We start from the raw sequence: 15,371 nt of genomic DNA, 5'->3' as shown, positions 1-15,371 counted from the left end.
GGCTCTAACAATTTTCCACCCTGGTTAGGGAGAGTAATTTGACCATTCTTTTGCACAGTGGGAGGAATTAAAGAATCTAGTATCTTTGATGTGGAGATAAAGCAGATTTAGGCCCCCTCCAGCATAAATTAGCTGAATGTAAAAGTCGGAGTGGTTCTTACAGGTTCAGGTTGTTTCTTACAGCATTCTCTCTATGTGCTCAGTGTCAGGATGAAAATACAAAGATGATCATCCCAATTCCCCTTAAACAGACTCGCAACCTCTTTCTGCATGCGTCTCCCCCATTGCTTTTCCGATCTCCATCTCCATCCGCTCTCTCTTCCCCCTGAATTTTATTTCTACTTTATGCACTACAAACTATTTTCTCATTGTACCGTTGACTCTCTACAGTTGAACAGAGCTTGACATGTGCTCGTGCTCACAAACATTGGCAAGAGGGGAAAAAAAAGATTTTATAAAAAGCCACACCCAGAAACATACATAATCATGCAGTTTCCCCCAACCTGAGAATGTCTGGATGCTTGAGACCAGGGCTCCCATCATCCTACCTGTTGGGACAGAAAAAGTCCCTATAGATCCTTCCAATCATTTATTTGTAAAAGACTCATTTTGGGGTCCCTCTGTTCTTGAGCAGCCCAGCAGGAGAACTGAGGCTGCCTTAACAACGGCAGTTTTCATTATGGGGAAAAAGAAAGTTGAGTTCCACTAGGACACAGATAGAACCATTTCTTTAGCAGGGGGAACAGAATCATGGCAACTAGTTAAACCCATCCAGTTCACTGCTTCCAGTCCAAATCCCCAAGTTGCCTCTTCTCCTGATTTTTCTCATCCATCCACTTAGGGGCCCCTCAATTTCTTCTTGGCCCATCTAAGCCAACACTGACAACTGGACCAAGTTTTCAGGCTGGAATTGCTCCAGTCCTACCTTGAGATTCCAGGCCCTGAACATAGGACCTTTTGCAAGCAGGAGATAAGCGCTACCACTGAAATACACCCCTCCCCTAGTTTTAGCCCCCCCCCCCCAAAAGCAGATCTAAGCTGGTTCTGTTCCAGGAAACCTTTGACCAAACAGCCACCTCCCACTCTTCCCAAATTCATGAGCAATTCTTCCCAATTCTTCACGAGCAAGAGCAACTTTACTGAATGCAGCAACGCGAGCACACGACTCAAAATCTTGTTTTTATTATGTTGCTTAGGTTACTAAATGAAAGACACATGAAAAGGGCCTCAAAACAATCCTGTCATTGTCCTAGAAAGAATTGTCGGGTTTCTGCTGATAAATCCATCAAGACTTCAGCAACATTTTCACATTGGCAGGGAGGCGGTGGACTAACCAAACAGGTTTGGTTATGATATGAATAATAAACACATTTAATTGTTTTTTTTTTAAAGGTTTGACTACAATATGAAAATTTTACCACCCTCTTTTAACTCTGTTGTTCAACTAGCTTTTCCCTCTGGCCATGCAAAATGAATAAATTGATTCCTTCCAGCCTCGTTCTTTGAGCGTCTGTTTTGCATCAACAAATCCTATGGAAAATGACAAGCAAATTTCCCATCGAGTGGCTTTGCAAATGCCTCAGTCTATAACACTTAGATACTGGGGAATAATGGGGAAAAAATAGCTTCCTCAAAGATGTGACCATCAACTAATTTTCTATATTTGTTGGCTGGTGTGGGTCTTCCGGGCTTCTATATTTGTGTTACTAAAACAACAACAAGAACTGTTTTTAAAAGTACCCAGTGAGTTTTACTTGACCTAAAAGTGTTCTAAAATCAATTAAAGTAATCCAGATCAACATCTTACTCAGGGTATACTCCAGCAATGGATGCATTTGTCCTGAAGTGGGTGAAATGAGATACCTGATTTTTTCTTTTTTTCCTGTAGCACTAAATTTACAGACAGGTGTTTGATAATTATTCTAATGCTGCATTTGGGGCCAGAGAATGGTGGATAAAATAATATCAAAGACTCAAAAGGAGAATGGACCGAAGAGATGAGATATCATTTGAGGAGATCTGAATACTGAATGCTGAGGTTATGGTGGTTCAAGAGAGCCAGCGTGATCTAGTGGTGAAGATGCCGGACTGGGAGCAGGGAGAGCCAAATCCTAGTTCTCCATTAGGCACGGAAGCTGACTGGGTGACCTTGGTCCAGTCACTCCCTCTCAGCCCTAAATCAGCATCAGGTTGTGCAACAAACCAGCTTGGGGGGGGGGGGAACACCCTCCTTGCGTCTTATCTTGATAAGCTTCACTGCAAAAATTAAGCACCTTCTCAATTGCTGCTCCTGCAATTCGGTTGAGTCTCTGGGCCCCAGCTCTGTTTGCCTTTTGGAAGCAGGACCCCCTGGATGAAGCTGATTGTTTTTTCCTCCTGACCCCTCTGCATTTGCATGCTATTGTTCTGTGTTTTATTATGTGTCTTTTACGGACTGATTATTGCTTCTGGGTGACGGACGGCTCCCTGAGTTGTATGTTGAAAGAGTCAATAATAAGTAATAAAAGGCAAGTGCAATGGAAAACAAATGAATCCTGCAATTAAATGGGACAGATGTTAAGCACATTAGGGACGTTCAAACTTTAAAAAAAATATGGAAGGGTGTAAGAGCCAAAGCCACACTGGGTGGGAATTTTGGGAATTGGAATCATGTCAGGTTGGTGTCAATAATAAGTAAGAAAAGCAAGTGCAATGGAAAACAAATGGATCCTGCAATTAATGGGACAGATGTTGAGAACTTTAGGGATGTTCAAACCTTAAGAAAAATATGGAAGGGTGTAAAAGCCAAAGCCATGCTGGGTGGGAATTTTGGGAATTGCAATCTCAACAAGGGTGTCAGGTTGGAGAAGAGTGTTATTATGCACTCTCCAGGAATGAGAGAGGATTCCTATCAATGCCACCAGATTTAATGGAGTTAAAATTCATATAAATAGGCATAAGATTCTGTTAAGGGTTTCGCTGAACTCTTTGGTGCTGTTGCTTAAAACAAGAAACCAATGACATTCTTCTGGTTTCTTCTAACTGGCATTTTTGAATGCAGCACCAGGACAGCACGCTTAACTGGAGGGCAGGGAAGTGCCAATCATCCTCTTCTGGAAATTGGTGCCGCAAATTAAAAACGGAACTGGTCATGAAAACAACACAGCCTCTTGCAGGCATCACTGTTTGGGCTGCTAGCAAGAAATGACCTGTTTTGGTTTTGCTGCTTGGATTTGCTCCTAAAATATGGAATGGCGTTCCAAAAGTGTCTTGCTTTCAAACTTGGGATCTTTTATGTGCCATGCAAATGCTCCGTTAGTCAACTCCAGTACTAGCTCTGTCTTAACAGCTATCAGTTCTCTACCATTGGGGCAGATGGTTATCCCTGATATCCACACTGAAAAACACGCTCTGTTTTAGTTGTGATCTGATCTGACCACAACGACACAGGAAGATCTCTAGAAGGTCAGGGTCCAAAGCATGAGAAGTAACTGTTTCACTCGGTTTGGATTGGAAGCTCAGTCTTATGAGGAGCGACTGAGGGAATGCAAGCAGTCTGCCTTAAAAGAAGACAGCTGGAGGGGGATTCGATGCCATTGTGCAAACATTGAAAGGAGGTCATATAGACAGAGGTCAAGAGCTGTTCTCTCTTGTTGCAGAAGACAGGACATGGAAGAAGTGGGAAGCAGGTTCGGGATGAACATTGAGAAAAATGTCCTAGCAGTAAGGACAGTTTGACAATGCATAACTGACAAATGCATGTTCAAGCAGAGACTAAACAGCCATCTCCCCTGGATCCTTTAATTTGGGTCCCTATGCTAATGAGAGAGTTGAATTCAATGATCTTAATGCTCCCCTCAAATGATTCCACAATCTAACTCCAAAGATGGAATAGCAAGCCACTCAATCTTTTAAGTACGCAAAGCACACCATGAATATTAGCCCAATCATATTAGGCAACCTGATCAGGCTGGCCAAGGCTATTACCTAGATATTATATAGGTAGATATCATTATATGCAAATCAGTTTTCTTATGGTGCTTCCACAAACCATGCCTTTTTAAAAAAAAATCCTGATTTAGCATTTTGTGTGATAACGGCCACAGAGCGCCTGAAGTTAAGAGGACATAACCACCTGGGGAAGCTTATGGCCCGAGTGAAATTTGAACTCCGGGCCTGCTGAACCAGTCAAACATGTTGCTGTGCATTATATCAGATGTCCAAAACAAAGAAACAACAAAAAAACAGCAACATACACACACACACACACACACACACACACACATATTAAGGAACTCTCGGCATGTTACTGATTCACCAACTGACTTGGCAAAAACGTGGCATAAAGCATGCTGAAATAGCAGCTCAGAGGTGCCTATCCTGCCATCAGTCTGCCAATCCCAAAATTCTGGAGTTGGTTTTATTGTGAGCTGATGAGCTGCTCTGAACACGTGAATCTAAAGATCACTGTCACTCACCCCAGCCAAGACCGCGATAACCAGCGTGACCAGATAAGAGACTCTTCCAAAAGGCTTCATGATCCACCAGTTTACTCTCTTAAGCATCTGCTTAATCAAATATGCAAGGGTACAGGTTTCCTCTCCCAACCTGCACTGAAACTGGAACAAGCCCAGTCTTCTTCTCAGTCTGCCTTCAGAAGAGAACAGAGAGGCTGATGGAATTCAGGACTTGCCTTTTATCTTCCATCAGGGTGCAATTCTTGGCTGGGATTCCACGCTGGGCACGCCCAACTCCAGCTGAAAGGCACAGCTGGACACGCCTCTGTGTACCGGCTCTGTTCCTGGACAAAGAGTCAATGTGGAGTAAAGGCCACCTCCCTGAAGGCTGCTAAGGCGGGAAGCCAACTGGTATTTATTTGTCCCAGGCTGACATCCCTGGGAAGCGAACCCCATTGCCAGCAAGTTATGTAAGACCAGAATGATGCCTCTGGTTGCAGCTGGGGGGTTCAGAAGACTAGATCTCTGGTTGTTCCTGAACTACACCTCTCATCTATTTTTACCCTGGCCATCTTGCTTTGGAACGATCAGGGGTTATAGTACGACGACGTTAGAGGGCAATTGGCTTCATCCTTGACAGCTAGAAGGCTTGATACAAACTTGATACAAACTGGTAGGACCTAGTGGGAGAGGCAAGGAAGGAACTGGGTTTTGCCAGCTCCATCAACCACAACAGGGTTAGTTTCACCTCTGTGCGAATGGCCTACGAAGCCTACGATGAAATGCTGGGCCTTTTTTCAGATGTTGGCCTTCCTGCCCCTAGCCATTCCCTCCCTGATTTATTCAGTTTTATTACTGTTAAGTTTAATTTTGGCTTATTGAAAATCAGCGGCAGTGGAAGACGGAACCAGTCCAGCTGGATATCCATGAGATGTCATTTAGTCTCTCAACCCCTGTTGAACATAGCTGCATCTTGAATTCTTGGCTAGGTTCACACATCATCCTAAGCTTATATTTATTGTTTGGCTTTGCTATGAGCTATACATCAGTAAAGCTATTATAGGATATGCTTTTTCTGGGTTACAACCAACAACTTACTTCTTTTTCTTCGCTGTTTATGGCAAAATACATTTCTAAGCTGTGCCTCATTTTCGAATCTATTTGCGTGGGCTGCCTTTTCATTGTTATTTTAATGGGCAAGAATATTTCCCTTCTCATCTTTTGCTTTTTATTGTCTTAGGAAAGTGGCTTTTCTAAGATTTTGGAAGGAGGTGGGCATTGGACATCTGAGTACCCCAAAGTGTGAGATGTTAGGCTTAGGCAACAAAAATAATTTTGTCTCCCTGGATAAGATTCAGAATCCAAGCTTGTGCCTCGTTTCTCCCTCTCCTCAAGGGGATATTAGTAGAACACTGTGTTTATTTTGCTCCATCGCTTTCCTCCAAACTGACAAATGTACCAGGAACATGTTTTTCAGAAGACACTGCTGATTCCATCAGTCCCCTTTGGAATAACTTCCCAAAACAGAGCAAAACAAATTGCCTTGAATGTCCTCCGATTTTTGTTTTCAAGTCATGCCTTGATCTGGCTCCTCTTCTTCCCCACTCCTTCCCCATAGAAGGGTCAGGGTTTGCATCGTACAGCCCGTGGGAAAAAAATAATATTGGGTACCAGCAGTTATAATAACAGAGAAACCAGAAAACTCCCTTATGCTCAGTGGAAAGTTAACCCTGAGCCTAACCCTAAGTGTCCTATCCGTCCAAGAAGCTTGGGGAACATACATGCTCATATAAATATCAATGAAGTAACTGACTCATGCCTATAGAACCAACTAATCAAGTGATTGTTGCACAATTTGGTTGGGTGCTATAGTATATTTGCAAACATTCCAATAGTTCAGTTACAGGAAGAGAGCCAGTTTGGTGTAGTGGTTAAGGCATCAGGCTAGAAACCCGGAGACCGTGAGTTCTAGTCCTGCCTTAGACACAGACCCAAGGGTGACCTTGGCCAGTCCCTCTCTCTCAGCCCTAGGAAGCAGGCAATGGCAAACCGCTTCCAAAATCTTGCCAAGAAAACTGCAGGGACTCATCCAGGCATTCACCAAGAGCCAACAATGACCTGAAGTCACAAAAAAATAATCTAAAAATCAGTTTAAGGAAAGGACACACCACCAAACACTAGCTAAGGTTCAACTGCAAGAGGGGGAGGCTGCTTTACCCTTTCTCTTAATTTGGGTAGCAAAGTTGCAACCTCCCTCCAAATGACATCTGAGTTGCAACCTCCCTCCAAATGACATCTGAAAACCATGGTTTGAAGTTAGTTTGCAGCCCTGGTTTGGAGGCCCAGTGCAAAAATGTTTGCGAGTTTGAATGGAAGCCAAGCTACGTACAGTTAAAAACCATCTACTGATTTTTCTGGTCGTACAACGTTGCAAAAATCAATTTAATTGTCACTTTCTCTCCATTCTTAAAAACAGCAGTACCCATAGAAAGCACATGCTGTGTTTATTTCTACCTCTCTTCTCTCATCATTTCTTATGGATTGGAGTAATTTTATTTGTTGTGTGTACCAGCCAAACATTGAATGTTGGGTGCAACTTGGAAGAATATCAGATTTCTAAAAAAAATAGATTTTATAATAATACAACATTCTGCAGCTCATGGCAGCAAAAGTAGACTCCCTTCACCGTGAGAGGTGCAACCTTTCTAACTTTGCACAAATGATACAGAGCTAATAGTATACATCTCCGAATGATGAGTTTTTAGGGGGTGGGCTAGAGTCAATCCCAACAGTATTTTCTCCTCTTTCTCTTCCTTTTGACCATCTAGATCAGTGTTTCTCAACCTCAGCAACTTTAAACATGCAGGCTGAGGAATTTTGGGAGTTGAAGTCCACCCAGCTTAAGGTTGTTAAGGTTGAGAAACACCGATCTAGATGACAAAATTTCTATCCAACGCTTTTGTCATCAACTCTAATGTATTGGGTCTTTCCGCCTTGGGTCAACTCTTTTCTGCTAGCAAGATACTGTAGCTACCTCATCCCACAGCCCCAAAGCCTAGCCACAACATACACACCAGAATCAACACCCTCCAAACATAGGCCTGGAATACTAAATTCCAGACTTCAGGTTACATTTCACCAGAAGACAGCTCTCTTAAAGACCTGGTGTCTTCTTGATGGGTTGGGACTGAAGTCTTGACCATGCTGGCTGGGGAATTCTGAAAATTGCATCCCAACCCATCTGGCTGAGGGAAAGTTGCTATTCCAATGCTAAGAAAAGATTCTTTTGCTACTCCCATGCTAAAAGTTGTTTGAAACAAGTTTAAAGGCATCCTGAGACCAAAATTGCTACCCTAGAACAATCATTACAGGGCTGCTAAAATCAGATGTCCTGCTAACCTCTAGAAGATGTTTGATGCGTACAGAGATTTAAATAAATAAACATTACAATTCATACGTGCGTCTACCAATGGCCTCAAAAGAAGCAAGCGAGTAAAACTTGCAGGCACAAGGCAACTGAATTGCTTAAAACAGAGGACCAAGTTCCAAGCGTTCTGTCTCTTCTCAAATGTTCTGAAGCTTGTGGCCAGAAGTGGAAGCATCACATTGTTTGGAACGGTTAACACTTAGTTCCTGGAGCCAATGGTTCAATCTAGCGATGAATCAGCAGAGGGCACACCAACACCGTTTTTTTTAAAAAAGCAAAAGTAGACTTTTGACAGGAAGGAGGAAATAAAATCCAAAATTCATATGAAGACAATGCCTTCACGCTCAGAAAAATACGTTTTGTTTCTTGCACTCTCTAATAAGATTCAGAATATATTATATGGGTCACCGGGAAAGGGCAAATGTTCCCCTTTTCCTTTATATTTTGAACATCTAATATACGTAGAGCACAAATGCTTGCTTTTGGCTGTCCGATTATTAAAAGCTGTAAGTGTAGTCAAGCTAGCTGGCAAGAATAATATTGGGCCTCATCCATAGTCCAGTCTCATTACAATGTAGTGATTAGTTTATTATTAAGGCATCTGGATTCCCTATCAGGCACTGAATTTGCTGAGTGTATATAATTCCAATGGAAAGTCTCCTTCGAATTGTGCTACGTGGCCACAACCATGTTGTTTTCTTGACCATGGCATTTTCCCCATTGTTGCCTTCTGGATTGTTTTCTCAACTTGCCAGCCTAATCTGCAGCCTTTGGGACTTCCTTGAGGTCTCTCATCCAAGCACTAACCAGGCCGGATCCTTCTTAGCTTCTTTCAACATCAACCAATGCCTATTCCACCACATTTTCGCCTGTATAGCCTGTTGCACGAACCCAATCTATATGTCCTGTTGACTTCCAAGGCATTGAGGCTCTTCTGGTCTATGTTCTCCACTCAATGACAGCACCTTCCTTGGTGAGTTGGGGATCAGGACTTCTCTTCTTCCCCTGCTATAAGTGCCCAGGAATGTGGTTCAGTCTGAGCTGTGTGTCTCCTGATGTGGTTTGATCTATTTACAGATCCCAGCCTCAACAAATACTCTAGCCAAACACAAAAGGGTACTTTCTACAGGCACACCCTCTCACAATTCCAGCTCTGCTTGGTGCCTGCTGAGTCAGCCAGCCACAGAACTAAGCCCACCTTCTGAATAAACCATCGGAGTCATCAATTAAACACAAAGTTCATACTCAACTACAGAGTTATGGATTACAATTGGGCAGCCCTCAGCTAAATTACTTTCCCCCCATATTATCTCCCCCCTCCAAGGCTATCTGTGGAAATTTCAGTAAGGCTTGGGGATACATTTTGATAGCAATTTCACAGCAAAGGAAAAATAAATACATCCAAGAGGCAAGAAAGGGAAATATAGCCTTCTTTTATTTCTTTTTGGAAAGCTTGCATGTAACACAGGTGGTGAGTTAAAAATCACAGATGTCTTAGAGCTTATTTAGGCTAAAGCCATCTGATGCAGGAAATCTGGAATGGAGCATAGTTTGCACGTGGTTGCCCAGATTCTGCTTGAAGGTCTCCAGCTGAGGGAAGACCCTTCAAGGAAGCACAGCTTTTGCAGTTAAGAAGCTTCTCCTGAAGTTCAACGAAAACCTGCCCTCTGTAACTTAAATCCTACTAATTCATTCTTAGTCTCCGGAGCGTTCTCTGCTCTCAAAAGCAATCCTAGTCCTGTGATGGGAGTCATCAGCAAGTGTGCCAGCTGGGCCTAGCAAGCACCAAGGAATTTCCCAAGCCTTGCTGGGAAGGGAAACTTTGCAAAGAGTCGGTGCCTCTTTTAAGAAACAAAATCCAGCTGTTAAAAGCTAGACGTGCTTTCATCTCCGGACAGGATAGACGGACCCTCAGTCAGCAGAAAAGAGAAGGAAAAACAAAGCTGTGATCCTGGGATAATGGGAAATACAGTCCTGGGTATTTAAAGAGTGCCAGGTTGGGGGAAATCTATTCCAAGTCAACTTTCCAGAGGCAAAAGGCTCATCGTTCAATGGATGACTGACTGCTTCAAAGACATTCTGATTTTGCTGCATATTCTTGGGTATGTGTGTGTATCTCCCTCCCAATAAGGCTAGAACCTGAAATGAAAAGCAGGGTAAAGCAAGAGAGGTGCTGAGGACAGGCCCACAGAAATCTCCTGGGCAGAAAGACTGGTTCTCCATTGCCAATTTAAGATGAATGGAGTTTCTCTAAGACAGACGGATGGATGGATGGATGGATGGATGGATGGATGGATGGATGGATGGATGGAATACAGTAAGGTCTCTCCAATAAGAGGTGTCAGTTGTTGATTTGAAGAACAGCAGAGCATTCAGCAAAGCTTCACACAGTGGGAGTAGGTTGGTATTTCTCATGTAGCCTGCATTCCAAAACCGGAACTACTGCCAAATTCAAATTGCATTTTTTTTTAAAAAAAAAAGGGACACTGGGCAAGAGCTGAGTTGGTTCCACTGAGAGACAGCGTTCACCGTGAATTGATTTCTATTGTTCTCTGTTCAGTTAGTCTCTAATATTTGGCAGTGGGGGAAGGGCAACCTTTTCAATAGGGAACATCTGGTGACCCATTCTCCATTCCGTCCCTGCAGCATTTGGAACTGGAAGTACAGCTGGAATATATATTCTTTCATGTTTGGCTTTCCCTCCCCCGTTTCCCGGTCTGGTGGAAACATCTACACAACTGGTTTGTTTAAATGGTGCCTCTCAGGCCTGCTGACAAGTTCCTAATATGGGCAAGTCGCAGCCTTGCACCCCCCTCCCCGAAGGCTGGACGTTGCCGGAGAAGTCTCTTGGAAGGCGCTGACGTTTTTGTGGTTGGAGCTCAAGAACGGGCCTGGCCTCTCGTGAAAAAGTTTGGGAAGTGGCTTTCCGGCAACCAGGCGGCTTGATCTGGAGCAGAAAACAGCCGTTACGTTGCTGCGAACCAACAGCTGGGGGCTGTAAGGAAGCAGCGCGTTGAATCATCAAGAGCCAACAGGTCGAGCGTAGGCTTCAGTGCAACGCTGCTCATTCGCTTCCTTTCGATCCGATTCCATCGGGGCGGGAAGTGTTTCTGCATCTCGTTGCCTTCGACTTTCCCTTCTCCTCATTCGCCTCCGATGGAACTGATCGGTTCTCTGAACTGCCTCTGCATCTACTTAGGTTCTCCATTCCTATCAGAGCAGGGTGACCTTCCTGCAGGAAGACGGTGCCTGTTGCGGGTCTGGTTAATTAGATGCTGAAGCCTTTAGGGTGCCCTTTCAGTCAGCCTTGCTGGGGGTGGGACATTCCGTCTCTGTGGTTGTGGTTAGATTTATACCCCACATTTTTGTTCAGGAGGAGAAGACAATGTAGATAGCGCTTCCTCCTCTTATGTTTCCTCCCAACCATCTACTTCGGCCCCTGATAGGATCGTGTAGTTCCAATGGGCCAGAATGGCTTTCCTTAAAGAGGAGGGTGCCTGCCGTGTCTCTGAATGATATGCTCTGCCCTTCCTGCTTTCCCAGTCTTAAGACTCTGCCTGCACAGACTACAAATGGATCAGTCATTCATTCATTCCCTTTGGAGAAGAAGCATCTGCCGCACCCCTGAAGGAGTCTGTGCTCTGCCGTGACCTCCTTTTCTACTGGGAGTCATGCCCAAGGGTAGTGAGATGCAAAAAAAGTCCACGCTGCTCTTGATTTCCTTCCAATCAGCTTTAGCAAGGAATAAGTCAGTTCTCTCTCCATCTGGCCCGCAAATAATTTGTTGATCTTCACATACTGTGGAAGCAAATTCCATCAAGACATACATGGAACGCTGCCAGTCTCAATGCAGAAGTAACACCCCCCCCCTCCTTCTGTTTGCAGGAGCAGGTCATTTCTCCTTTTCCTGGCTGGTAACCTTTGCAAATTTGGCAGGGAAGAGGGCCGTGGTGGTGGACAGTTGAGAACGGTGGCATCTATGGTCACTCGCTCTTCCAACCACTCGCAACCCCAGGTCCAATCAATCTTCATAAAAGGCTTGCTCCTTGACCAAGGGAGGCCTGTCACCCAAAATTATATGACAGGCTCGCCCTTGCAAATTAGGAGGGGGTAGAAGAAGCAGGTAGAACTGCCTCCTTCTCCTCCTCCCTATTTCTCCTCCCTCCTCCCCCTCCCCCTCCAAAAATTACAAATACATGGATGCAGATTTGCAGGATTCCTCCACAAAACCCAGCTTTTGCTAACGGGACACACTCCTGTACAATTTCTAATTTTAGCACAAAGCCTTGCCCAGCTGCCTGACATAATCTCTGATACCGCCAGTTCATAATAGCTGTTTCTCTCACTCCATAATCTACCTTTCTCTCGCTCTCTCTCATTCTATAACCTACCTTCTGGGTCTAATTACAGCAGGGATAAGAGCTGGCCCGATGGGATCTTAATTACAGTTCCTCCCCAGATTGTTTTTGCTTGCCTGTAACTTTAAACAGTTGCCAGCCTTTGACATCTTTATCTTGGTGGGTTTGAAATACTGTAGTTCTTCCCCAGTCTTCCTCAGACTTTGGCAGCCTGACCCTGGGCAGTTGAGAAGGCCAGTTTTAGCTTTGCATCCAGCCATCGTAGGAGTGAGCTGGCAGCCCTCGAGATTCAGTGGTGTAGTTGAAATGGAGCAAGCCTTTTATGAAGACAGCAGTTTACTTTTGGTTATTAGGACTATCTTCACTGGGCAGGACACTGATGGAATAGCATCATTGGAGGGGACTACATTTTTGATCCATTTCTTTCTGTTGGGTAAGGGTTTCCTTAACCTGATTGCTGGATTAATCTACTTTCTGGATTTGCACGATGCTCCTGAATCATAAACTATGCAGTTCACACAAGGCATTAAATCCCAAAATTAACACATCAGGGTTAACACTAATCAGATCTAGCATGTTGTGTGAATGCAACTGCTAGGTACCTTGAATTAACCTAAGCTTATTGGGTGAATATAACCTGCATGTTACTTTTCCAAATGGTGGAATCCAAACTTGCATGGTTGATCATGGCAAATAAATATCTCCTGACACTAGAGCCAAAAAGCTGGTTGCTTTTGCCCTTTTAGACCATAAATAGCCAAGGTACTATGTGTGTGTGACCAAGCAGGATAGAAGAAACACTGTGGACTAATAACTTGCGGTTGTGATTACAAAACTGATTGCTAGGCCAAATAAATTCAAGTTGATTATCATTGGATATGAACTTTAGTTATTTACTGTTTTGGTACTTGTGTATTATTTTAATCTGGGATAGGTAACATGTAGCTCTCCATATGCTGGGTTGCAACCCCCATCATCCTCCCCCATTGGCCACATGGGTTAGGGATGCTAGAATCCAATACCTGCTCCATGCAGACCTTGCTATATATGAATATTAGTGGCTGTTGTCAACCGATAACAAAGGACGCTCTTTGATCTGCCCCGGGGCTTTTAATAGCTGGATAATTCTGTGAAATCAGCAGACAGAGGGGTTCCTGAGTAGCACCACTCCAGGGCTGCCGAAGGCTGCAGTGCTGGTGGTGAAAGGCACAACAGCAGGATCTGTTAAAAAGGTTGGTGGAAGGCGGCTGTGGAGACCCAGCGGAAGTCTTCAACTTCAAGCGCAGTGTGGAGGAAGCAAGAGATCCTTCTGCCTCTCCTGAAAGAGCTTAAATGGTGGAAGGTTTAGGAGGCAAAGGAAAGGAAGTCTAGCATTTCGATCTCATACATGACTCACCCCCGGAAAGATCTGCCACAGGATGTGGTGAGAGACACACAGTTGGTCTTCAACCCATCGAGAACGACAGATCTTCATTATGAGAAGGGTAGAACTTCCACATAGAGAGGCAGAACATCTGGAATAGCAGGCGTTGGGAATGTGCAACCAGAGTCGGCCATCCCCTGGATATCCTCATCTTTCTGTTGGTTGTCCACTTGGGGAAACAGGACAAGCGAAGGCAGTTTTTACCTTCAGATTTTCCATTCAGCCTTCATTTCCTATATCCCATAAGATAGTTCTTTGCCCTGCTTGGTGTGAAGCTCTTTTGAAATTCAGAATCAGCTCCTGAAGCTATCGGACCATCAGCAAGAGAGATGGTCAAGTCAACGGAGACAGGCTGGGGCGAGCCAACAATTGTTCCGAGAAAATGTGCTCTGAAATCTTGTCACTGGTCAGAAAACTCCAGAATTCCCCTGAGGCCAATTTGAAAAGGGTGCTCGGCCCAACAGGCACCTCTGCGACCTAAACAAACAACACTAGTGACTTTCATCAGTGAAGCTTGTTTCGAATGAAGCTCATCGTGTACGTAGGGGAGAGACCAGAGAGCTAGGCAGAGAAGAGTTACAATTCCCACAAAATATAAAATTGGGCTCAGCGTATCCGTTCATTATATCCAACCTCTCTATCTTAGGGGGAGGAAGAGGAAGAGGAGAAAAAAAACTGGTTTCAGGTTCTCCTTGAGCCATGGATCCATGGAGTGACCTCCCCTAAGCATTTGTCCAAGCTTCCGTTTTCCCCTCCGTAAAATGGGAACACCCAAAAGGTGTGTTTTCTTTAGGCAGTGTAGAACTTGTGGACCTCACAAACACGTTTCCACCAGAGCTGCTAGCACACAGATGAATTAATCAATACATTTAGATCTCAAGAAACGTCAACATTGATCACAGAGAGAGAGAAGAGAGACCCTTTCCTCTGGCATCCACCCCCTTTGTTTTCTAAAAATTCCCCACCCTCTTCCCAGCTATGCCCAAGGAAGATGCCTCAATTCATGCATAGGAGGCAGGTTGTGAAAAGGAAACAGGGATTGAGATGATCACGGAGAAGAGATGAAATATACAACAGAGAAAGGGGAGAGTATGTAGGGAGAGAAGGCGGGAAGAAGAGTCCATGGTTAGCAAAGTTGGATTGGTTCATAACATCCCAAAAAAGAGAAGGCGAGTTAACATTCCAAGCAGTTTATTGAAAGCAGATCTCGCTTCCTACCTTGGCGTCTTTCACACAAGTCATCCCCATAACTTTTTTTTAACACACTCTCCCTAGGAAACATTTTAAATAGGGTTTAGGTTGCTACATTTCAATTGACAGCAACAGCAACAACACAGAACTTGCAGTTTTCTTCATTTTTAAAACAAAACAGCGAGAGATTTTTCACTTTGGAACACATGATCTGAAAAGAAGAGGCCTTGAAAGAAACAAAAAAAAAAAATTTCCCATAACATGCTGGAGGGGGGGAAAAATAAAATCTCAGTAAACACAGCCTTAAATCAAAAAGTCCATTCAAGCGACCCTTCCCCCCTTCGCATTGCTGGTATTAATGAAGTCTGAAGCTATTTTTGCCAGCTTTTGGCAAAACGCCTGCATTGGTCATAATGGCAGAAGGAAGAAAAGTTTGCCAGTCACTTCTCTATCAGCAGCTTTATCCTGCCAGCCGCTTGAACTGTGCTTGAAAGGAGCCCAAGAAAATACTTTTAGTGCAATTTTTGTGCAAGATT

The 15,371-nt window shown here is 44.1% G+C and overlaps 1 protein-coding gene across 3 annotated transcripts in view; it reads right to left on the bottom strand.

Annotated features, from left to right (window-relative positions):
• The window catches only part of GSN (gelsolin), a 36,157-nt gene that overhangs the window by 13,951 nt on the left and 6,835 nt on the right, over positions 1–15,371 (bottom strand). The window contains exon 1 of one of the 3 annotated variants that reach the window (XM_088146976.1): positions 14,863–14,907. The exons of 1 other annotated variant lie outside the window; for it this stretch is intronic. In XM_088146976.1, coding sequence (XP_088003102.1) covers positions 14,863–14,892 — 30 coding nt within the window. In that variant the 5' untranslated portion in view covers positions 14,893–14,907. Of the gene's footprint in view, positions 1–4,457; positions 4,648–14,862; positions 14,908–15,371 lie in introns of those variants that run through there. One more of the 3 variants, XM_007421475.3, reaches the window with a different exon arrangement.

This window comes from Python bivittatus, unplaced genomic scaffold (assembly GCF_059951505.1).
Source record: "Python bivittatus isolate LINGU-HERP-01145 unplaced genomic scaffold, Pbiv_v1 ctg000160_np1212, whole genome shotgun sequence".
Classification (NCBI taxonomy): Eukaryota; Metazoa; Chordata; class Lepidosauria; order Squamata; family Pythonidae; genus Python; species Python bivittatus.
This window is presented reverse-complemented; position numbering and strand designations above follow the sequence as displayed.